Source organism: Chiloscyllium plagiosum, unplaced genomic scaffold, assembly GCF_037043375.1.
Source record: "Chiloscyllium plagiosum isolate Xiang-an unplaced genomic scaffold, Cpla_swu_hap1 HiC_scaffold_38, whole genome shotgun sequence".
Taxonomy (NCBI): domain Eukaryota; kingdom Metazoa; phylum Chordata; class Chondrichthyes; order Orectolobiformes; family Hemiscylliidae; genus Chiloscyllium; species Chiloscyllium plagiosum.
Genome location: NW_028270176.1, coordinates 17,205,593 through 17,230,042, shown reverse-complemented (window position 1 = coordinate 17,230,042; position 24,450 = coordinate 17,205,593). Strand labels below are relative to the sequence as shown.

The 24,450-nt window shown below is 45.6% G+C and overlaps 1 protein-coding gene across 2 annotated transcripts in view; it reads right to left on the bottom strand.

Moving 5' to 3' along the window:
- The window catches only part of LOC122544166 (cell adhesion molecule CEACAM5-like), a 76,477-nt gene extending 52,496 nt beyond the window's left edge, over nucleotides 1-23,981 (bottom strand). The window contains exons 1-6 of one of the 2 annotated variants that reach the window (XM_043683200.2): nucleotides 23,823-23,981; nucleotides 23,386-23,700; nucleotides 16,290-16,565; nucleotides 11,053-11,316; nucleotides 6,349-6,621; nucleotides 2,857-3,108 (exon numbers count right to left, since the gene is read on the bottom strand). In XM_043683200.2, coding sequence (XP_043539135.2) covers nucleotides 2,857-3,108; nucleotides 6,349-6,621; nucleotides 11,053-11,316; nucleotides 16,290-16,565; nucleotides 23,386-23,700; nucleotides 23,823-23,871 — 1,429 coding nt within the window. In that variant the 5' untranslated portion in view covers nucleotides 23,872-23,981. The remainder of the gene's footprint in view (nucleotides 1-2,856; nucleotides 3,109-6,348; nucleotides 6,622-11,052; nucleotides 11,317-16,289; nucleotides 16,566-23,385; nucleotides 23,701-23,822) is intronic. The other variant, XM_087980996.1, reaches the window with a different exon arrangement.
- Between the last annotated feature and the right edge of the window lie 469 nt (nucleotides 23,982-24,450).

Here is a 24,450-nt window from a genome sequence, read left to right as displayed (position 1 = left end):
GCTACTGAGCGTCGTTGTGGGAGGGAGTGGATGTGGTGCCAATCAAGCCGGGGTGAGGGGGGGGGGGGGGGTGGGGGGTTGCTTTGTCCTGGATGGTGTCGAGCTTCTTGAGTGTTGTTACAGCTACAGCCGTCCAAGGGCAAGTGGGGAGTATTCCATCACACTCCTGAGTTGTGCCCTGTAGATGGTGGGACAGGCTTTCAGGGGTCTGGAGGTGAGTTACCCACTGCAGGATTCCCAGCCTCTGACCTGCTCTTGCAGCCACTGTATTTATACAGTGAGTCCAGTTAATAACTCATGACGATAGTTTAATTAATAAATTAAAGGGAAGCCGATGAAAGGAAGCGTAATGGAAAATGTGATGGGACCTTTTGCTATTAAAGAACAAAAAACACTGTAGGAAATCAAAAGCAAGAGGTTAGGCTGTTAAATGGAATTGTAGTGTAAGTCATGCAAGGTCCCTCAGGGGCAATGTGAAAGTAGTGGTGAACTGACTGCTGAAAATGGTTTAGTAAACGCTGGTGCAATTGCCATGGGTCTTGGTGGCACTATCAGCCTCAGCTCTCCGCTCAGCTCACTCTGTAACAGCCTGCAGTGTAACCCGAGACAAAAGTGAGGACTACAGATGCTGGAGATTCGAGAGCGCGATGCTGGAAAAGCACAGCAGGCCAGACAGCATCCGAGTAGCAGGAGAGTCGACGTTTCGGGCAAGAGCCCTTCGTCAGGAATCCTGAAGGGCTTTTGCCCGAAACGTCGATTCTCCTGCTCCTCGGGTGCTGCCTGACCTGCTGCGCTTTTCCAGCGCCGCGCTCTCGACGGCAGTATAATCCTGCCCGACACCTTTCTGTGTTGCCCACTGGGGCAGTCTGCGGCCTGCCAACTTCCAACAGCACCCCAAAGAAGGAAACCCCCGTGTTGACTCGTGACTTGTCTCACTTCGCGACTCACTCGTCTCGCTGCGTCATTCCCGGTGTCACGCCACCATTTTCTCCTCTTCATGGCAAAGTGAGCATGCTTGCAACTTATAACAGGCCCTGATGGTTTTCAGAAAGCGTTTCACATCTGAGCTGCTTTTGAAAATACGGTCGGTCCTGATCTAACGCGATAGTGCCGGTCTCGTGTTATAGGGGAGTTGGGCCATAGCCGCCCCGTTTAAACGGGTGTGGCCGCAAACGCGTTGTAGCCATGACAGGTAAAGAAAGTTTGCTTTCCACAGAATAACGGCCTAAGTTTTTCAATCGCCTCAGAGCCAATTCGCGTTGAAGAAACAGGCTCTACAGCAGACCTGATTTGTCATGACCACCAATTGGTGCCTGGTTTCAATTCGATAAACTGTCTTAGAAAATCTTTTTATGTTCCCCCTTCTTGGGGCAATGTTGCCGATTGCAATGGGAGGGCACTCTGCGCTTTTGTTCAGAAAGACAAAAATAATGGCACTGGGTGGTCCCACAGTTACAGCTCCGGGAAGTTTGTTGTCCGGTTGAGTACGGTGATTTCCATCTAGTGACCCAGCGTTCTACTGTTAGTGTGGGGCCTCCATCTGCGACCTTTCACCTCAGCCTCTGAACCATTCTGGCCGCCATGTTAGCCAATCGGATTCTTAACTCTCAACCCAGTACCCGAAATGGGGTCTATGAGTGGGGCGTTACTTTATAAGAAAGTTAGGCCTGTATCCATTGAAGTTTGTCAGAATGAGGTGACCTTTTTTGAGGTAAATAAGGTCCTTGATAGTGCAGATGATTATCATAGAATCCCTACAGTGTGGAAATAGGCCCTTTAGCCCAACAAGTCCACACTGACCCTCCAAAGAGTAACCCAACCAGACCCATTCCCTCTACCTGCTTTTGAACCCTGACTAATGCACCTAACTGAGACATCCCTAACACCAAGGGCACCGAACCTGCACATCTTTGGATTGCGGGAGGAAACCGGAGCACCTAAAGGAAACCCCCGCAGCCATGAGGAGAATGCACAAACTCCACACACACACACACACACACACACACACACGCACACACAGTCACCCCAGGGTGGAATCGAACACAGATCCCTGGTGCTGTGAGGCAGCAGTGCTAACCACTGAGCCATCGTGCCGCCAAACAGCAGGAGCCCGAACAGCGATCACCTTTTAATCTAAATCAATAAATCAGCAGAGTAGGCTCAAGCACTTCCACCTGAAAGCCAGTAAGTTAGTGATCAATGAGGAACCTTACAGGGAAAGTCATTCACTTCAGCACTCAGACATGGGTTAAGGTTATGTATAAAGCAATGTTACATGCTCCATGCCAGCATACCGATACATAATCAAAATGAAAATGTTTGCAATGGGGATGTTTGCAAGAGTAATGTTGAAGCAAAACAATAAGCTTGTACCGAAAGGCGAATGCTACTATTTCATTTCCATTCTAAATGCAAATGGACCCGTGATTTTGTTTCAACAACAAAAGACCGATGACTTTTTCTGCTGATCGTGTTTAACAATAGTTGGTGTTAATCATTCAGCCAAGTCTGGTTACTTTTTGTTTTACATATCCTGCTGTACACGTCATTCTCAGACATTTTAATTAAACAATGATCGCAATTTCTATGTCCATTAGCATTACCATTGCCTGCCGCATGTTCCTTCGAACTACATAATACCACAAATTACGATTCTGAAACATAACACGATTAAACAGAACAATTGCATGCACAATTTCTATGTGTTTTTTTAATGCTTTTGTCAGATTGGCAGTCTTTTCTGCTGGAAAATAGAGATACTGAGATATAACAGTCAGCAAAAACAGATTATCCACTCCAACATAATTAGGCAATTAAAAAAAAAGCACTTCTCCTTTCTCTAGATGCATTACGTACCTACCAAGACCACCATTTCTGTTGTTGTCATGCTATTTTGCTCTGTTGCGTTGTTTAAAGTCTCGCAGCTGCAGTTACTAGTGTCATTTAAGGACATATCATCAAGGTTTAGCTGCTCTTCATAATACTGAGTAGTATTATGGTACTCGGAAGTGAGATTTGAATCGAGAGAACAGGAAGTGTTTACACTCAAGCCCAAGGTGTGCAAGTGAGGTTGTGGATCGACGGATACATTAATGGATTCTGGTCCATCTAAAATAAACACACAGTCGGTTGCGACATATCATGTAGGCAGTGGCAAATGTAAGGCATGCATGCAGCCCAGCACTACAGCTTTAAATCCTAGTGGAGACTCTGCCACAACTAATTCTAGACACTACTGCTATTCATATCCATACTGAGGTGAAAGAAATAGGTATGGAAGCAAACTACATTCAGCAAATGTGGCGCATAGTTTAACTTGTTTTTGCAAATATCACAGAGCAACAACATGCTTGAACTGCCTCTTGACTCATTTTGGCTTCGGTTGGTCACATTTTCCAAATCCTTACGCCCCTTGTAAATCATTCGGGGATTCACACTGAGGAACTCACTTCAATTCCTCTTCAGCTTTGCATGTGACGGGTGTGACTCACTTACAGTCATAGAGACGTGCAGCATGGAAACAGACCCTTTGGTCCAACTCATCCATGCCAACCAGATATCCTAACCTAATCTCGTCCCATTTGGCCCATATCCCTCCAAAACCTTCCTATTCATGTATCCATCCATATGCCTTTTAATTGCTGTCATTGTACCAGCCTCCACTACTTCCTCTGGCAGCTCATTCCACACACGCACCACCCTCCGAGTGAAACAGTTGCCCCTCAGGTCCCTTTTAAATCTTTCCCCTTTTACCTTAAGCTTATGCCCTCTGGTATTCCCTAGTGATTTATTGGCATAATGGCTCAGTGATTAGTATTGCTGCCTCACAGCGCTAGGGACCTGGGTTCAATTCCAGCCTCGGGCAATTGTCGGTGTGGAATTGCACATTCTCCCTGTGTCTGTGTGGGTAAGCTCCCACAGTCCAAAGAAGTGCGGGTTAGGTGGATTGGCCATGCTAAATTGCCCCACAGTGTTCAGGGATGTACAGGTTAGGGAGGATTGGCCATGCCAAATTGCCCCATAGTGCCCAGGGATGTGCAGGTTAGGGTGGATTGGCCATGCTAAATTGCCCCATTGTGTTCAGGGATGTGCAGATTAAAGTGGATTGGCCATGCTAACCTGCACATCCCTGGGCACTATGGGACAATTTAGCATGGCCAATCCACCCTAACCTGCACATCCCTGGGCACTATGGGACAATTTAGCATGGCCAATCCACCCTAACCTGCACATCCCTGGGCACTATGGGACAATTTAGCATGGCCAATCCACCCTAACCTGCACATCCCTGGGCACTATGGGACAATTTAGCATGGCCAATCCACCCTAACCTGCACATCCCTGGGCACTATGGGACAATTTAGCATGGCCAATCCACCCTAACCTACACATCCCTGGGCACTATGGGACAATTTAGCATGGCCAATCCACCCTAACCTGCACATCCCTGGGCACTATGGGACAATTTAGCATGGCCAATCCACCCTAACCTGCACATCCCTGGGCACTATGGGACAATTTAGCATGGCCAATCCACCCTAACCTACACATCCCTGGGCACTATGGGACAATTTAGCATGGCCAATCCACCCTAACCTGCACATCCCTGGGCACTATGGGACAATTTAGCATGGTCGATCCACCCTAACCTGCACATCTTTGGAGCTTACCCACGCAGACACAGGGAGAATGTACAACTCCACACATTCGACCCTGTTGGGTGGCTCATCTGCCCTGGAGCCAGCTGAGGAGTTCAAGGGGCTAAACAGTTGGCTAAGCACCTCATTCTGTCACCTCGTGGTGGGAAGGCTACACATGGTGGGAAAAGGTTGTGGATTTGGTGGTGAGGAGGGTAGTGTAGGACCATCTTTGTGGCCCCTTTGTCTCATTGGCAGTGCCCGAACCAAGTTATTCCCCGCCATTATATGCGGGAGCGGGCTGCTGACGGACTTGGGTTTTCGGGAGGACATGTGCAGGTAGACTTGCTGCTGGAGTATCCCAGCAGTTCCTTGTTGCTCTCTGGCACTTTCTTCTGTCACGGGCCATCTCTTACCCCCAAAGGCCACACAATCTTTGGCCGTGATCAATCTGAATCAATTAGCTCGTTTGTCACGCAAGAAACTGTCCAACACCCATCAGTGGTTGAGAATTCACCTTCACAGACCCACCCACTTCCCTTAGAACATTACAGCGCAGTACAGGCCCTTCAGCCCTCAATGTTGCGCCGCCATGTGAAACCAATCCAAAGGCCTACACTAATCCATTCTTGTCCATATGTCTATCCAATGACCACTTAATTGCCCTTAAAGTTGGCAAGTCTACTACTGTTGCAGGCAGTGCATTCCAGACCTCTACTATTCTCTGAGCAAAGACACTACCTCTAACATCTGTCCTATATCTATCTTCTTGGGCATTATTTGTTCAGAGACTTTATCAGGTGGGAAGTGAACTCCCTGGTTCAAAGACAGCGATGCAACCAACAAATATTCTTGTTCCGGATCCAAGTCTTTCAAGCCAATTGAATTACATTCTATTCCAATGCTCTGTTTTCTCACAACCAGGTCAGCCCTGGTCATATTGAATGGTGGAGCAGCTTTGATGGCACGAATGGCCTACTCCCACTCCTGTTATGATCTTTCATGGCATTTCTGCTGAATGCAAACCCTTGGCCTGTGGTCAAATAATTCAGGAGGGTTGCGTGATTTTAAAACGGCATAACGTTCAAACTGGAAGGGTCAGCTACTCTTTATAAACAACTCGTCAGTTAATGCATATGACCTTTCTCATCAATTTCACTCAGGAAGTAATTTATGGACGTGCGCTCACCTGATTTGAAATATTAAACCACTCTCAGAAGTATATCAAGATGAAACGATCATTTAGTCTGTTTTACTGGACAACGAAGCACAGGTTCCTGAAACTGGGTGCTTTAATTAACTTGGCAATTTCAGATTCCACTCATGACAATTTGAATTAAGACCATATGGACTAGGAATAGGAGTAGGCTGTTCGGCCCTTCAATAGGGCGGTGACCATAAGAAGCACAGAACTGCAGCTTGTTTACGTAACTACTCAATGAACATGCAATCGTACTGAGGGAAGGCAACTCACTGATATTCAGCAGACTGATGGAAAGCAATTTTAGTTCATGGGTCTATTTGTACCAAATAGTTGGGAAGGATTATTCAGAAATAGTTTTGGTTATGCGAGTCAATGCAGAAAGTGAACTGGGCCAGCAGAACCTGTTGTTATTTCCATCAGCCCACAGTATCGTGCTAGAAAAAACAATGCAGGGTAAAGTCGAGGACTTGCCAATGACTAACTCATGCATTTTATTGTGGCACTTACAGTTAATATTAAGTAGATAAGGATCACTTGCGTTTTCATTAATCATGTTGTAACCGTAACATATGAACTCTTCATCAGATCTCAAGACTCCGAACACGGTCAAGGTGCTGTTATCACTACTCAGACCAAACCTGTCACTGGCCTCAATAGTTTCATTATCTTTTAGCCACCGATATGAAACTGCTGTCCCTGAAGCATGGCACGTCAGAACCACTGTGTCATGTTCTACTGGGTTGGTGTTATTGGATGACATAGAGGGCTTAGAAACAGGTTCTGTCAAAATACAGCAGATCATTATATTAAACAAAGCATTCAATAATTACCAAAGCAATATAACAGGGCATGTCTATCATAGTCACTTTTGTATTCCTTAAATGCCTGAGTTGCTTTGAATATGTTAAGCATATTGCAGATTTATTGAGGGGCAGAAGGAGCCCATTAATTCCTTCGTGCCTCTATTATCGACTCCAGATCTTTATCGAAGGCCAGTAGCCTGCCTTTTCCCTATATCCCTGCACACTCGATCCTGTAGGGCAGTCACCCGTCTTGACATGGCTGTCTCTTAGTGACCCAGCATGCAGTCTCCTGGCCTGGAGTGGTGGTTTCTCAGTGACCCAGCATGTTGGACTCTCGGCAGCCCATGGTGCTCTCTCAGTGGCCCGGTGTGTTAGGCAGCCCATGGCAGTCTCTCGGCGTGACGTGTTGGTCTCTCGGGAGCCCATGGTAGTCTCTCGGCCTGATGTGTTGGTCTCTCGGGAGCCCATGGCAGTCTCTCGGCCTGATGTGTTGGTCTCTCGGGAGCCCATGGCAGTCTCTCGGCCTGACGTGTTGGTCTCTCGGGAGCCCATGGCAGTCTCTCGGCCTGACGTGTTGGTCTCTCGGGAGCCCATGGCAGTCTCTCAGCCTGACGTGTTGGTCTCTCGGGAGCCCATGGCGGTCTCTCGGCCTGATGTGTTAGTCTCTAGGCAGCCCACAGCGGTCTATAGGCCCAGCATGTTGGTCTCTCGGTAGTCCACAGTGGTCTCTCGGCCTGACGTGTTGATCTCTCGGCAGCCCACGACGGTCTCTCGGCCCAGCGTGTTGGTCTCTCGGCAGCCCACGGCGGTCTCTCGGCCTGGTGTGTTAGTCTTCTGGCAGCCCACAGCGGTCTCTCGACCTGGTGTGTTAGTCTCTCGGTAGCCCACGGCGGTCTATCGCCCAGCGTGTTGGTCTCTTGGTAGCCCACAGCGGTCTCTCGACCTGGTGTGTTAGTCTTCCGGCAGCCCACAGCGGTCTCTCGACCTGGTGTGTTAGTCTTCCGGCAGCCCACAGCGGTCTCTCGACCTGGTGTGTTAGTCTCTCGGTAGCCCACGGCGGTCTATCACCCAGCGTGTTGGTCTCTTGGTAGCCCATGGCGGTCTCACGGTCTGGTGTGTTAGTCTTCCAGCAGCCCACAGCAGTCTCTCGGCCCAGTGTGTTGGTCTCTCGGCAGCCCATGACGGTCTATCAGCCCAGCGTGTTGGTCTCTCAGTAGCCCATGGCAGTCTCACGGCCTGACGTGTTGGTCTCGGGAGCCCATAGCAGTCTCTCGGCCTGACGTGTTGGTCTCTCGGGAGCCCATGGCGGTCTCTTGGCCTGACGTATTGGTCTCTCGGGAGCCCATGGCAGTCTCTCGGCCTGACGTGTTGGTCTCTCGGGAGCCCATGGCGGTCTCTCAGCCTGACGTGTTAGTCTTTTGGCAGCCCTCAGCGGTCTATTGGCCTGGCATGTTAGTCTCTTGGTAGCCCACGATGGTCTCTCAGCCTGACGTGTTGGTCTCTCGGCAGTACATGACGGTCTATCGGCCCAGCGTGTTGGTCTCTCGGCAGCCCACGGCGGTCTCTCGGCCTGATGTGTTGGTCTCTCGGGAGCCCATGGCAGTCTCTCGGCCTGGTGTGTTGGTCTCTCGGCAGCCCACGGCGGTCTCTCGGCCTGACGTGTTGGTCTCTCGGAAGCCCACGGCGGTCTCTCGGCCTGACGTGTTGGTCTCTCGGGAGCCCATGGCGGTCTCTCGGCCTGACGTGTTGGTCTCTCGGCCCGGTGTGGCCTCAGCATGACCTTCTGATCTCACAGTGATTCCAGAGTGATCTCCTGGCCTTGAGGTGAAGCCTGACGCGGTGTGGAGCAAAGGCCTGGTTTGGATTGGAGGCTAGGTGCCAACGTGGACTGGGTTGAAAGAACCATGATTATGACCTATGTATTTCCCTATTTTAGACCATAAGACGTAGGAACAGAAATTAGGCCATTCAGCCCATCGAGTCTGCTGTGCCATTCAATCATGGCTGAAAAGTTTCCCAACCCCATTCTCCCATTTTCTCCCCGTAACCCTTGATATTCACAAACCTATCTATCCCAGTTTTAAGTATATAATGACCTGGCCTCCACAGCCTTCTGTGGCAATGAAGCCCATAGATTCCCCACTCTTTGGCTGAAGAAGTTTCTCCTTATCTCCGTTCTAAACGGTCGTCCCTTTACTCTAAGGCTGTGTCCTTGTCTCCTCGTCTCAATTTTCTCAACTATTCCAACGACCTCTAATGCCGGACCTTTTATGTCTTTATTTTCTCATTTTCTTTTAACTGAGAACTTGTACTGAAGAGTCTGCGCTGAAGATGGCGTCGTAAGTGGACTCATCTGAGTACATGCGACAATGACGCTAACGCTAGCTCATAATGACTGTTCAAACCACTATCCAATGCCCCTCCTGAGTGCTTCAATCGAACCTGCGTCTGTCACATTGTCAGGCAGCACACTCCAGCTCACTCGCTGTCACTCTGACTTCATACGTATGGCGTTTATATCTATGCCCTCGCAGTCTTGTTTATTTCACAAGCGGGAACAATTATCCCTGTCCATTGTATCCATCATATTTTGAAAACCTCAGCGAAAATCTCCTCGAAACCTTTGTCTCACCAAAAAGAACAGTCCCAACATCTTTAATCTATCCTCACAGTTGACCGATGTGAATATAACTTGACATAATGCGATTTAATCAGTGCTATATTTATGAGCAAGTTGCAATAATTTAAATGCTTCCCAATGAGATATCATAGTAAAGATATAAAGGTTGTATTCACAGACATACAGTAAAATAAAGCATAGTAAATATATGTTGCTTTATATGAAATTATTTCCAAAATAATTGAAGTGCCGGCAAATAAGTTTAATACCATAAGTTAAAATCATGTTCTCTGATCCTGTAATATAAAAGAACATAACGAGCAAGGGAGCTGAATTTGATGAAATAATTGTATACAAAAATTCAAAAGAAATGAATAGATAGTGTAGAATACTGAGGTGGCCTTTCGGGATATTGAGCCAATACCATCAAACATGTAGAACCGCCTACATAAGGGCCGCTTTCTCTCACTAGGCCCCAAGCCTTCCCCATAGAGTGTATATTTTCCACTTCTTATTATCGCTTCCTGGGAGGTGGGCAGTGGCTGGGAGGAACTCTTGCCTGTTAAGTCTTATCTTCACCCATTTGCTGGTGAGGTGTTGAAACGCCAATTCTGCTTCGGTCTCCACATACACTCTCAGACTAACTGTTAATGACTGTTATCTCCGTCTGTCAGCCCTTACCCATGTTCCCACTGCATCCGACACGATATAATTGAACGCCTCGTTTTACGCCATCAGAAACTCTTGATGGACCGCAATGCTATTTGTATATCGGTCATCAAGCCTCCGCATTATCTCCTCAAATAACACGCAAACTTTTCATAAACGCCGCTGCAGGAAATCTGAAACAGTTACAGGGAATCCTGAAGCAACTCGACAGGCCTGGTAACATCAGGGGAGAGGGAACCAAAGTTTTAAGTCCAATATAACTCTGCTTCGAGTTGCTCGTTGTGTTGGACTCATTGCATAACTCTGTTTCTGTCTCCACAGATGCTGCAAGATCTGTTCACCAGCACTGTTTGAAGCAACTTTATCAGACAGCGTGAGATTTTAGCAAATAACTTTCCCCTGAACTGGGGGCATTGACTCTGAATATCCTCCAAAGAGTGCTCACTTGTCAATGACTGAGTTTATGAAACAAACACGTGGATATTCATGCCGGCCTGGCGAGGTGAACTTTAGTCAAGACTCTCGGCACAGTGTGGCCGACTCTTGGCCTGGCGTGATGGTCGCTTGCCAGGATGTGGTGGACTTTTGAAGAAGGTCTGCAAAGCGCAACTTTTAACCTTATTGCACACGTTTTTCTATAATTACTGCGATGCTAAACCTTTAACCCTGTTCCCTCTTTCTATCTTGCTGTTAAGATTCTGCACCTAAGTACTTGTATCTGAGATAGGACCTTGTGTGGCATTATTGTACACTTTTCATTCTACTTTGTACTTGAGTATACATGACAATAAAAATCAACATCATCATCAAAATCATGAGGTCTGTCAAAGAGGTAGTGGGGATTGGGTGTCTGTTCTAGAAACCAACCCCCTCAAACTTGATTCCAAAAGAAAAAACACAGGCAGAAGCAGAATAGAGATACTGTTTTCCGACTTTACAGTAAATTCACAAACGACAGACGAAACATGAGGGACAAAGTTGAATATACTTTTTGAGAGACAGTGATTAACAACCACAACTACCACTGCTACAAACACAGCTAGATCTACCACACAACACGAACAGATTTCACAAGTTACAAGGACGTTTCTATTCGACAAGATAGTCAGGCTTACATACCGACCACAATGATATCCCTCATTGTTGTGCTGTATCTTTTGGTCACAGTATTAAAGGCTTCACAAGTGTAGATACCAGTGTTATTCAAGGTTATATCAGAAATGATTAGCTGCTGTCCATATTTATGAAGTGAATTCCCGTTAAGGTACCACTGAAATTCAGAAACGGGTTTTGAAATGGCAGAACAGGTAAAAATCACATTTGACCCCAAAATGTATAAATCATGTTGTGGGTTGATGGATATATTTAGAGATTCCGGTCCATCTAAAAGCAAACGCACGATTAGTTACAACATGTCACTTGGATTGTAAAGTTAGCATGCAACACACAAGCCTACATAAGTTATTTCACAAATCATTATGTCCACAAATCATGCCACTCGTAGTGTTGAATAAAAACCCAAAAAATTGAAAACAAAACTAAGAGCTAAGTTGCATATGTGAAAAAAAGCTTTGTTCCAAAATGTAGGCTTTTTCAGATATGTAATTTGTAGGAATTTATTTGTTCTTAGTCTTGATTTTAAGATTAAAGAGGAGCTATATTGCCTTTATCGTGCTCATCGCGTCCTTTACTCTCTTACCGAGATGGTTAATGATCACATCAGATGGATGGAAGCCAAACAGCTCATAACATTCTGTAAAGACTGAAGTTAAGGATCAAGGTGTTTTAGAAGTATGTATCTTAACCTCATGGAATCTAACTGCAGATGCCACTGGCTATGGAAAGTAACATTGTATTTTGTAACATTTTGTCTGAATTTGGTTTGAATCTTTAGGAAGCTGAAATTTGAGGAAGCGGGCACAGCATTTTTTTTTCAAAACAGTGCATGAATATGCATAAACAAGAGACGATGAAGGACTTTCTCAAACTGAATTGAGGGACGATGTTAAAAATCACACAACACCAGGTTATGGTCCAACAGGTTTATTCGGAAACACTAGCTTTCAGAGTGCAGCTCCTTCATCAGATGGTTGTAGAGTATAAGATCATAGACACAGGATTTATAGCAAAATTTTACAGTGTGAGGTAACTGAACTGAAAAAGACCTGGAATGCTTTTTAAGTCTCTCATCTTTTAGAATGGACATGTTGGTGTCAGTTCTTTGATATGTAAATCGCAGAAAGTTTACAAGTTACATTCTCAAGTGAACTTTAACAATTGGTCCCATGTTGGCCCAGAAAGTGCATTTAAGGTGTGAGATGCCCTGGGTGAGACAGATTTACAGAATCCATTTTTTTAGATTAGATCAGTCTGACCATTGTGGCACAGATAGTCTCACCGAGGGCAGCTCATTTTGCTATAATTCCTGCGTCTACGATCTTGTACTCCACAACCACCTGATGGAGCGCTCCGAAAGCTAGTGCTTCCAAATAAACCTGTTGGACTATAACCTGGTGTTGTGTGATTTTTAACTTTGCACACCCCAGTCCAACACCAGCATCTCCAAATCTTGACAGACAATGACAGACTGAAGTAAATATCTCAATAAAGAGAGTGCCTTTGCCAACATTCAGCCCCCACCAATATCATCAAATTAGGGTAATAAGTCTTTTTCTTTCCGATTGCGGTTTATGGGATGTTGCATTGCAGATTTTGACCACTGAAGTTTCACGTGTTAAAATAATGACAACACTTTGATGTGTTACATTGGTTCTGAAACATTTTGGGGATATCCTGTGGCCAGTAGGGTGAGAGGTGTGAGTGCAAGTTCTTCCTCATTGTATGATCCTAACATTTTAGCTTTGACTTCAGTGACAGGCAAAAAAAGGTGTAAGAATGTGTCAAAGGTTGTTGACAGAACAAGAAGAATAGGATTGCCAGGAATCGAAAAACAATATAAGAACAGATGTAAAGCAATGAAATTAAACAGACAGCGAAAGACATAGTGATACCTAACTGCAGTTGTAGAAAACCCCAGTTAGACCCCAACTGGAGTACTGTGAGAAATCTGGGCATCATATCTTAGGAAGGATATATTGATCTGATGTAATGTTTACGTGAATGTTACCTGGACTTCAGGGGTTAAGCTACGAGAGGAGATTATACAAATTAGCTCTGTGTTCTCTAGAATTTAGAAGGTTAAGGCGTGGTCAGATTGAAGTCTTCAAGAAATTAACTGGAAAAGACAGGACAGATAAACATAAACTATTGCCACTGGTTGGGGACTCTTTACCTGGAGGTATTAGCCTGGGAAATGGGGCCTGACTATTCAAGAATGATGTTAGGATGTTTCTATATACAAAGGGCGGTAGATATTTGGAACTCTCTTCCACAAATGCTAGTGGATGCTGAAATCAGTGGTTAATTTTAAATCTGAGATAGATAATCATTTGTTAAGCAAAGATGCGAAGGCATATGGGACAAAGGCAGGTGTACAGAGTCAGGCCACATACCAGCTGGTCGAATGATGAAACAGTCTCAAGGGGCTGAATGGTCTGTTCCTATGTTTCTGTGAAAGGAACCAGAAGGTCTCTGGCATTAGGCAAACAAGAAATAAAGGTTAAAAATCACACAACACCAGGCTATAGTGCAACAGGCTTATTTGGAAGCACTAGCTTTCGGAGCATCATCCGATGAAGGAGCAGCGCTCCGAAAGCTCGTGCTTCCAAATAAACCTGTTGGTACTATAACCTGGTGTTGTGCGATTTTTAATTTTGTACACCCCAGTCCAACAGCGGCACCTCCACATCAAGAAATAATGGCCAACTCATATCGATGTTCACATCAGTAGCTTTTCCTTCTCTGTTGGAAGCACAGGAAATTAGGCGGGAATTTTCATACTGGGACTTGTTGAGGATACGGAAGGGGGCATTGTTTTGCCTGGAAAATGGAGCTCAGGTTTGGCTGTGGACGCGGGCTTAAATTCTTCCCAGATGCTGGTCTGTTGGGAACCTGACTCGATTCGGCTCACCGAAAGGGTCCTTTTGGGAGGAAGCAGGTGGGAAAATCCAATGGAGGTATTGGATCAGCTTTTGCAACATTCAATCACTTGGAATTAGGGATTGCGATAACATTGTTGTGATTGCCTAATCGACAGCAGATTGAAGGAAGTTGCGAGGAGTCAAAGGTTGTGTTGGTAAGATGCAGTATGGAGCTCCCCTGTAGCTCAGTGCTCGCTTACGTGCCTCTGAGCCAAGAGGCGTGAGTTCAAGTCCCACCAACTCCAGAGGTGTGCTGTAAGACAATTATTAAAAGAAACTTGCAGCTAGGCTTGTCCAGTTGGGGGATTCCAATTGAAATTATCAGGAACAAAATGTTGGAATTAGGGGAGAGAAATTAATAGTTTAGTTACAGACCAGGTGGTGTTATGGGGAGAGATTGGATCGGCTAGGACTATATTCACTACAGTTCAGAAGAGCAAGTGAGGTATCTCATAGCAACCTCTAAAACACGTCCAGGACTAGGCAGGATCAAAGCAGGAAGGATGCTCCCATTGACAGGGGAGAAACATCTTCACCCAGAGAGTGGGGAGCTTATAGAAATTCCTGTCGTGGAAGGTGGTTGGGACCAATGACGTTTTCAAGAAGGCGTTTGATACAGTTCTTAGGGTGAAAGGGATCAAAATAGAGAGAGGGGGAACAGGGGTTTGAGCTGAATGGTCAACCGGGATCACATTGAATGAGTGGAGAAGGCTTGAGGGGTCGAATGGCCTACTCCTGGTGGTATTTTTCTACGATTCAATGAGAATCGTTTGATGGAATCAGTGACAAATCAAATACAGGGCATGATCAGAGCAAATTGAGGGGGAGGAGTCAATTAAATCATGGACGTGATATCATTAGACAACGCCTCTGCAGGACGTTTGTTGATCCCTATCTCAATCACGCTGTGCAGTTCTAGACTCCAGATTACAAGAAGATTATCATTCCACTGTGGAAGGCGTCCTTGATTCCTGGCTTCGGATAATACGAAGTGAAGGGAATACAGTATTGTGTGGGAAGTATTGTGTGGACAAATGGGAAGTTGTTCATTTGGGAGGGAAAAGCCAAAGAACAGATTATTATTCAAATTGGGGGAAAACAAAAGACTGTAGTACATTGGAACACCAAGGGATTTGGTGTATTTGTGCAGGAAAGCTCACACACAGGTGAAAGGGACAATCAGGAAGGCCAAAGGAATATTATTTCAAAGGAATTAGAGTGAAGTCTTACTGCAACAGTACAAGGAGCTGGTGGGGCCACATCTGGAGTGCTATGAGCAGTTTTGGCCCCCTTATTTAAGAAAAGATAATATGTCATTGGATGGAGCAGAGAAGGTTCACTAGGGCGATCAATGATATGGAGGGATTGTCTTTTGAGCGAAGGCTGTAGAGATTGGGTCTATGAACGGTCATCTCATTGAAGCATGCAGGATTCTTAATGGGGTTTGACAGGGTAAATGCTGAGAGAATGTTTTTCCTCTGGGGAGAATCTCAGACCAGAGGCCATAGGCTCAGAACGAAGGGGCACCAATTGCAGACTGAGGTGAGGCGGAATTTGTTCTCTCCGAGATTGTGAGTCTTTGGAACTCCTTGTCACTGTGGGGGGCAGAGTCCTTGCATACATTTAAGGCTGAGGTAGACAGATTCTTGATCAGGAGGGGAATCAAGAGTTATGAAGGAAGGGCAGGAACATGTGTGGGATCAGCCATGATCCTATGGAATAGGGGCTGAATGGCCTTGTCCTATTCTTTTTTGTTATGGCCTCATGGTTAGTGTTCAGTAGATGACACAGAGGGAATTTATTGTGCTCTGATGACGATCAAAGTGGGTTTCATATTCACCATGACTGAGGGCAGTTTCCAATTCCAGATCACATTTAATGCGCTGATTATGGATTAGACATTAGGAAGTCATTGAAAGCTTTCTTTCACACAATTCATGCAAAGTCTAGTACGATTCTATCACCAGCAAGATGATTGACAGATCTGTAGAAAATGCAAGATGTACCAATTCTGGTTCGCAACCTTTGGGGTCAGGAAATATTTAATCTTCATGTTATGTCAAATTAGAATTTTAAAGAGATTCCACAAGAATCAAATGTCTTATCAATCAACTTCTCATATTTTTCCAAACCGATGGGGAATTGTATCCGCACTCAACCCAAATAAGTAACATTGAAGCTCGATTTGCAAAATATGTGTTAGAAATTTCACATATAAAAATATAAGTAATTTCCTCTTCCGACTCCCCCATGTTAATCTCACTACATTTGGCAACAAGCAGCTAAAATGTTGAAAGAATTTACTGTAACACTTACAGCTAACGTTTAGATAATACGGCTCACTTCTGCTCCAATCAATTGCATTATATGCATGGCATATAAATCCTCCGTCTGTCCTCAAAACTCCAGACACAGTGAGGGTTTCATTACTTTGACTGAGAACAATTCTATCACCATTATTGACAATGGCATCTCCTCTAAGCCAGTAATATGATTGTACTGGCCCTGAAGCAGTGCATTTCAGAGTCACCGTATCATTGTGTTCTACGGGACTTACGTTGTCTGATGAGACGATAGGCTCAGAGATAGATTCTGTCAAAATACACAAGATTATCATTCAGCTCCATGCTATGAAGGAGTAGACCTAAATAGAGTTGTTGCAGGATTACTCTGAATTTATTTGGGAGCTCCTGTTAAACAGTTGCATCCCTCTGAGTGGAGGACCAAATGAAAATTTGCCATGGGGCCAATCAACAGCCCATTACAGATAAGTTTGTCACTATTTGAATATCTTGAACAAAATGCAGAAAAAAATGTAGATTTCACCCCCAGGAAATTGAACTCAAAAGAATTACCTGTAAAATGTGAAACAAATATTGTTAAAAGAGATGACGTTGGTCCAAATAATATCTTTTGGTCTGAACTTGCCATCAGGATAGACAAGTTCTCCGGTATGATAGAAATGGAGCACTCAATGGGAGGCCTAAGTCTGATAATCAGTCAAGGGTTGGAATACACACACACAGTATCTGTCGCTTTAGCAACCACCCTGTCGGAGTATGGTATTCCAACGGTACGGAACATAAGGGATAGGAGCTGAAGGAAATCATCTCGCCCATGGAGACTGTGCAACACACCACAGGATCTTGACTCATCGTAGGCATCAGCTACAATTTCCCGCCCATTCCCTGTATCCTTCCATTCCCCAAGAGTCTAAAAACATGTCTGTCCCAGCCTTATTTCTATTCAATTGCGAAGTTTCTTACAACCCTCTTCGGTAATGAATTCCAAATCCTCACACTCCTTTGAGTGAAGATATTTCTCCTCATATTTTGGAATGATACCCCTCCCTTCCTGGGACGGCCTTCAATGCCAATCCTGTTCACTTTACTCCAGTTGTGACAAGTGCTTTTCACAAGGCTTCCCCATTTTTTATTCTTAAGACCATAGGACCATAGCAGAGGTTAGGCCATTCAGCCCATCATGTCTGCTCCGCTATCCAATCATGGCTGACAAAGTTTCTCAACCTCCATTCTCCCGCTTTCTCCCCCTGACCCTTCACCCCCTTGATACTCAGGAACCTATCCATCTCAGTCTTAAATATACTCAATGATCTGACCCCCACATCCTTCTGTGGCAGTGAATCTCATGGATTCCCCACTCTCTGGCTGAAGAAGCTTCTCTTTATCTCCATTCTAAAAGGTCTTCCCTTTGCTCTAATGCTGTGCCCTCAGCTCTTAGTCTCTCCTACCAACATCTACTCTGTCCAGGCCATTCGGTATTCCGTAAGGTTGAATTCGATCCACCCCCCACTTCTGAACTCCAATGAGTATAAACTCAGCATCCTCAAGGATTCCTCATTCTCTTTGAAATAAAAACCAACATTTCAGTTGTCTACTAAGTTTAGATGTTGGCTTTTGTGATTCATGCAAAAAGACTCCAAATCCCAGCTTTTTACAGTCACTCTCTATTTAAATAATATTCAGCCCTACTATTCTTCCTGCCAATGTGCATATAAAGCCTTGCAGTTTTCCACAGGATATTCCATTGGCCCGATACTTTGCCCATTCACGTAAAATATCCACGTCCCTCAGTAGAGAGCTTGGGTCATCCTCCCTAATTGCCTTCCCACCTAGTTTTGAGTCATCCACAAACTTCCATCATACGAGTTATTATTGTCGATTGTAAATACTTGTGGCCCCAAAAACCCACCTCTTCACAACTTCACAAAGTTACAGCTCTCCTGAAAGTGCTCCTCCACTTACCCCGACCCGTTGTTCTATCCATGCTGATACGCTACCTCTGACACCATAGGCTCTTCTGTTATTAACCTTGAGTGCAGGACCTTTCGAGTGCGTTTTGGAAATGTGTTACTTGGGGGCAGCACGGTGGAAGATTACTGCCAGTTTATCCACTAACTCTATCGCCACTTCCTTTAATATCCGAGAAACATTCCAGCCAGTGAACTTATCGGTCTTTAGTTCAATAAGTTTTTCTTTTTCTCTCGTTATTGTGGCCTTTACTATTTAGACTGATGTAAACTTTTAATTAACCTCTCTGCCACTTCCTGGCTCCCCATTATAATTTCCCCGGCCTCATTCTTTAAGGGACTTATATTCATTTTGGATTCTTTTTTCCTCTCTTTGGATATTTTAAGAAGCACTTACTATCAATTTTTATGTTACTTGCGAGTTTACTGTCATTGTTTACCTTCTGATAGATTACGTTTTAGCCTTGTTTTACCTATTTTTAAAACAATCCCTGTCTTCTAGTTTGCTAATCATGGCTGTATTTTTATTTATTTGATACTCTCCTTAACTTCTTTGTTTAACCCTGGCTGGTTTGTCCCCTTCCTGGAATCCTTTGTGACTAGACTATGTTTTTTTTTTGCTGTTAATCCTGAACAATCATAGAACCACAGAATCCCTACAGTGTGGAAACAGGCCATTTGGCCCAACACTGACCCTCTGAGGAGTATCCCACCCAGATCCATTCCCCACCCTTTCACTCTACATTTCCCTTGATCTGATCTACACTTCGCTGGGCACTATGGGACAATTTTGTTTGGCCAATCCACCCTAACCTGCGCATCCCTGGGTACTATGGGACAATTTACTATGGCCAGTCCACCCTAACCTACACATCCCTGGGCACTATGGGACAATTTACTATGGCCAGTCCACCCTAACCTGCACATCCCTGGGCACTATGGTACAATTTACTATGGCCAGTCCACCCTAACCTGCACATCCCTGGACACTATGGGACAGTTTACCACGGCCAGTCCACCCTAACCCGCACATCTTTGGACTGTGGGTGAAACTGGAGCACCCAGAGGAAACCCACGCAGACACGGGAAGAATGTGTAAACTCAACACAGAGAGTCGCCTGAGGCTGGAATCGAACCCGGGTCCCTGACGCCGTGAGGCAGCCGTGCTAACCACTGAGCCACTATGCCACCTCTTTTGTTAATCAGCAGCCATTGTTCCTCAACCATCTTTTCTGCTAACCTCCTTCCCTAGTCCACTCCAGCCAACTCTTCCCCTCAAACTGAATGCTAAATTCTACCATGTCATGGGCATTATTCCCTCGTGGATCATTTGCTCTGAGATCATTTATTAAACCTGCCTCGTTACACATTACCAGATCCAAGAGCACCTGATTCATGTTTGGGTCCATTATATTTTGTTCCAGGAAAGTGTCCTGCATACAGTCTGACTTTTTCCATGTGCCTACTTTTGCCAGGTTTATTTCTCCAATCTCCATGAAGATTGAAGTCACCAACAACGCACGCACTGCCTTTTTTTTTGCATACCTTCATTCTTTCCTAACTTACTTTCGGTTCGACAGTATTGACACTGTTAATCCGCTGATAGACCATTCCCACCAATGTCCTCTCTCCCCCTTGCTATTTTTCACTTCCGCACCTATGGATTCTACGCAGTCCAATCCAGGATGATTTCTCGTCCTTGTCCCATCTTGTATGAACAAAACTGCTCCTCTAGCCTTTCCATCCTGCCTGCCTTTTGGAAAAGTCACACTCCCCTTCAACATCCCAGTTTTGATCTCACTGTAAACATGCCTCTGTAGTGGTTAGAAGATCATTCCCATGAAACCTCTATTTATGCCAATAATTCATTAATTTTGTTATGAATACGACATGGGTTCAAGTAAACAGCCATTATTTTTGCCTTTTAACCATATTCCCTCTTGCCTCCTGTTTGCTGCTGTTTTTTTATATGCTTCATATGTTTTCATACGACACGCTCCGTCCCTCCTGCCTCACTCTGAGTGTCACTATCTAAACAGTGGCCTGGAAATGCTGCGATATGCTTTTGCTTTGAAAGCTAACAGTTCCTTTCTTCTCTACCCTCCCACCCTCGAGTTAGTTTAAAACTTTCTCTCGACAGCAGCACAACTTCATCAATTCGCCCAGGACACACGGCTCAAGTGAAGCCCGTCCCATTCGAACAGTTTCGCTCTCCCCTCGCCATGTGCCAATGCCCCATTTCGCCTGCGCCATACACTTAACTCCTTGATACTCTTTACCTTTCGTCAGTTTACCTGTAGCAATTCTAAGATGATCACTTGGGGGCGGATTTCTGCTCTTTTAGTTTAACCCATAACTTGTTCAAAATCCTTCATTAGAACTTCCTTTCTAACCGTCTCCAAGTTGAAAATCCATCAGCGTGTTGCCTTTTATCCCAACTTGATATTTCTTCAGATAACCCCACTAAATTCCCCTTTCATAAAACCATGTTCACTCTGCTTGATTATTTTCTGACTAGCAATCGTAATAAAGGCTTCCAGCAATTACCCTGAAGACTTTCCATCTCCTCTCTTCCTTAAAAAGGAATAGTCCACTTGAATTCATCCAGGAGCTAAGGAATTTTGAGAGATTAAGACCCGGGGTGTAAGTTCACCATATGCACTTATTTTCTGATGCTGGGCTGCAGGTCATTGGGTCCTGCGCATGAGTGAACCACAGCAATCATATTTCTAACTTTTCCCTGGTGACTGTGGCTCGTCAGTTTTTTCAGAGCTGTGGATAGAGTTTCAAGTCTACTGAGATTTCTCAGTGCCAAATAACATTATTTTACAGCTCTCTTTACCTGACCGCTACACCGAGTACGTGTAAATGTACAATTATTATAAATGTTCTGTTTCAAGAGTGCATTTTACGACCAAAACATTCACATCCATTTCAATCACTTGGACGGATTGTTAGAAATCTACACTCTAAACTCAACCCTTCGACGCAGAATGACAAGAGTTTCCTCCCTCCACAGGCAAGCACTTACCCACAATAACAGGTAGGTTTATTCTGCAAATCTATTGATAACATTGGGTATGGAACAAAGGGTGGAAATACTTTGAAGGTAAAATTGACTTGATATGTCAGATAAAGTCTTAAACATCCCTCCACCAATCATTGTGTCCAGCACAATAAACATATTTGGATCAAGTGTCCGTAATGGGAATTGTTCATGAGGATTAAACCTCTAAATCTCCCATTATGCCTTTACCTCGAATGAGGGACTGGAGTTGTCGCTGGGAGATGTAGCTTCCCCATACAGGATTTCTCATCAAATACCAGTCTGAAAATAATTCCCATTGTCCCAACTGCTGACCACACTTCAATCAGACTTCACACAACATATTTTTACTTTGCTGAGATGTATGTCAACATGCATTGGAGACAGCTGACTCATCTGAGGAATCAGAAACCAACTCTGCAAACTATATATATGGTGGGATACTTGGGCTGTGTATGTTTGAAGAAAGAGTGATTCCATCTATATCACTGGTGAGTGGAGATATCAAATTATTGTCCTTTTCCAAGTCATTTCATTTCTATATGCACAGGTGAAAGGTTACTGGAACACCCACTGAACTCTTGACCATGCTAATTAGAGACATAGTCATAAGAGATGTACAGCAAGGAGACAGATTCTTTGGTCTGACTCATCTATGCCAACCAGATATCCTAACCTAATCTAGTCCCATTTGCCAGCACTTGGCCCATATCCCTGCATACCCTTCCTGTTCACATACCAGTTTAGATGCCTTTTAAATGTTGTCATTGCGCCAGCCTCCACCCAACCACTTCCTCTAACAGCTCATTCCATACACGTACCACCCTCTTTGTGACAAGTTTCCCTTTAGGTCCCTTTTTAATTTTTCCCCTCTCACCCTAAACCTATGCCATCTAGTTCCAGACTCCCCAACTACAGGGAAAGAAAGACCTTGTCTATTTACCTTATCCATGCCCCTCATGATTTTATAAACCTCTATAAGGTCACCCCTCAGCCTCCAACACTCCAGGGAAAACAGCCCCAGCCTGTTCAACCTCTCCCTGTAGCTCAAACCCTCCAACTCTGGCAACATCCTTGTAAATCTTTTCTGAACCCTTTCAAGTTTCACAATGTCCTTCCAATCAGAAGGAGAGCAGAATTGCACGCAATATTCCAAAAGTGGCCGAACCAATATCCTGCACAGCCTTACCTCCCAACTCAATACTCTGACCAATAAAAGCATACCAAATGCCTTCTTCACTATCCTATCTACAATTGTGGCTAATTCTACCCTCCCCCCACCCCCGTTAGAACCCTGTAGTTTCCAATCTTGAAACATGCACACAGAAAACAGGGCTGACAGTTCAGTACAACACTCAGGGAGTGCTGAATTGCAGAAGTACTGGGTAGGACAGACAATTTACACCCTCTATGAAAATAAAATCCTGTCGCACTGTTCCTGTAAAGAGTTTGGGGATATTACTGTGGACCTAGCCAATACCCACCCTTCAAACTATGTCACAAAGCATTGAAGGTTCAGTGAGTTTACTCTGTACCATTTAACCACTGCACTTGCAATGCCACAACAGGAACCGCACTTTTGAACGCTGCGCCTCCACCTGGTTTGTCGGCTGAGGGACAAAGTGCGGGCCAGGATGCCACGAAACGGTGCCCACCCTGCTGCCCACCCACCGGGACCTCAGCTTGGCACCCCTGCCTGGAAAGGAGGTTGGGTGGGAGAGGTGGTGAGGGGGAGGGCACAGAAATTTGGAGCCTTTTGGGGGGGGGGAATTGGTTTGACCCAGGTGGTGGAGGGGGGGGGGGGGGGGGGGGGGAGAGGGGAGAGGGGCTGTGTGTGTGTGGGTGGGCAGGTGGCACATACAGCTGAGCCGCCCCATTCCTCTGCAGCCAATACCCTCCGGTGCGGTGGGCACCGTCTCTGAGGCTGGTGTCGGGTGTGGGATCTGGAGCTGAGTGTAAGTGCAGCTTAGCTTTTGCGTTTCTCCCTTTGTCAAACATGCATCAAGACAATAGAAGGGGAGAGGGTCCTTCTCAGTGTAATTGATAGAGCCCCCCCACCCATCCCAGCAGGTCCCCAGTCAACAGTAACTTCTTACCAAGTACATGTAGGGTGATAGTCTTCGATGCTTGAGCCCCTACCTCGGGGACCATGGTAACAGTGTACTCCCCACTGTCTGAGCTTGTCACTGACTTCAACACCAGAGATCCATTGGGTGTGAGAATCACAGCCCTGGACTGATACTCATTGCTGATAGAAGCAGATGAACCGATCCACAGGCCAATATTCTTGCCAGTGAATTCCCAGTTCCCATTCCTCACGGCAGCGGACGGCTTCACGGTAAAGTTTGCGGTGTCTCCGACGGTCACGTTAATCGAACTCTCCCCCGTGATCGCGAGATTCTGGGGCTCGACTGAAAGGAGAGAAACAGAGAGAAGCCGGTCAGCAGAGGGGCTGAGTGTGGGAGCAGCAGCAACCCGTCCCCGCCAGCCGAGCGGGGGGTCACAGCAGCGACAGGTCCAGGGAGATGCTCACCCTCAGGGAGCAGCAGACAGGCAGCGAGCACGGTAATGGTCAGGAACATGTTAGCTCAGCTCAGAGAGCTCACACCGCTCCCTCATCCACTCACTGACTGATCCGCTCTTCCTGGTGCACCACAACACAACAGCGCTCTCTCACTGGGACTGTAACGCTGATTGGAGATTGGCAGAGTGCAGTTCCCTCTGACAGTCACTGTAACCGTTCCCTGGGACTGTAACGCCGATTGGAGACGGACAGGGTGCAGCTCCCTCTCACAGTCTCTGTAACCGTTCACTGGGACTGTAACGCCGATTGGAGACGGACAGGGTGCAGTTCCCTCTGACAGTCACTGTAACCGTTCACTGGGACTGTAACGCCGATTGGAGACGGACAGAGTGCAGTTCCCTCTGACAGTCACTGTAACCGTTCCCTGCACTGTAACGCCGATTGGAGACGGACAGAGTGCAGTTCCCTCTGACAGTCACTGTAACCATTCCCTGGGACTGTAACGCCGATTGGAGACTGACAGGGTGCAGCTCCCTCTGACAGTCACTGTAACCATTCACTGGGACTGTAACGCCGATTGGAGACTGACAGAGTGCAGTTCCCTCTGACAGTCGCTGTAACCGTTCCCTGGGACTGT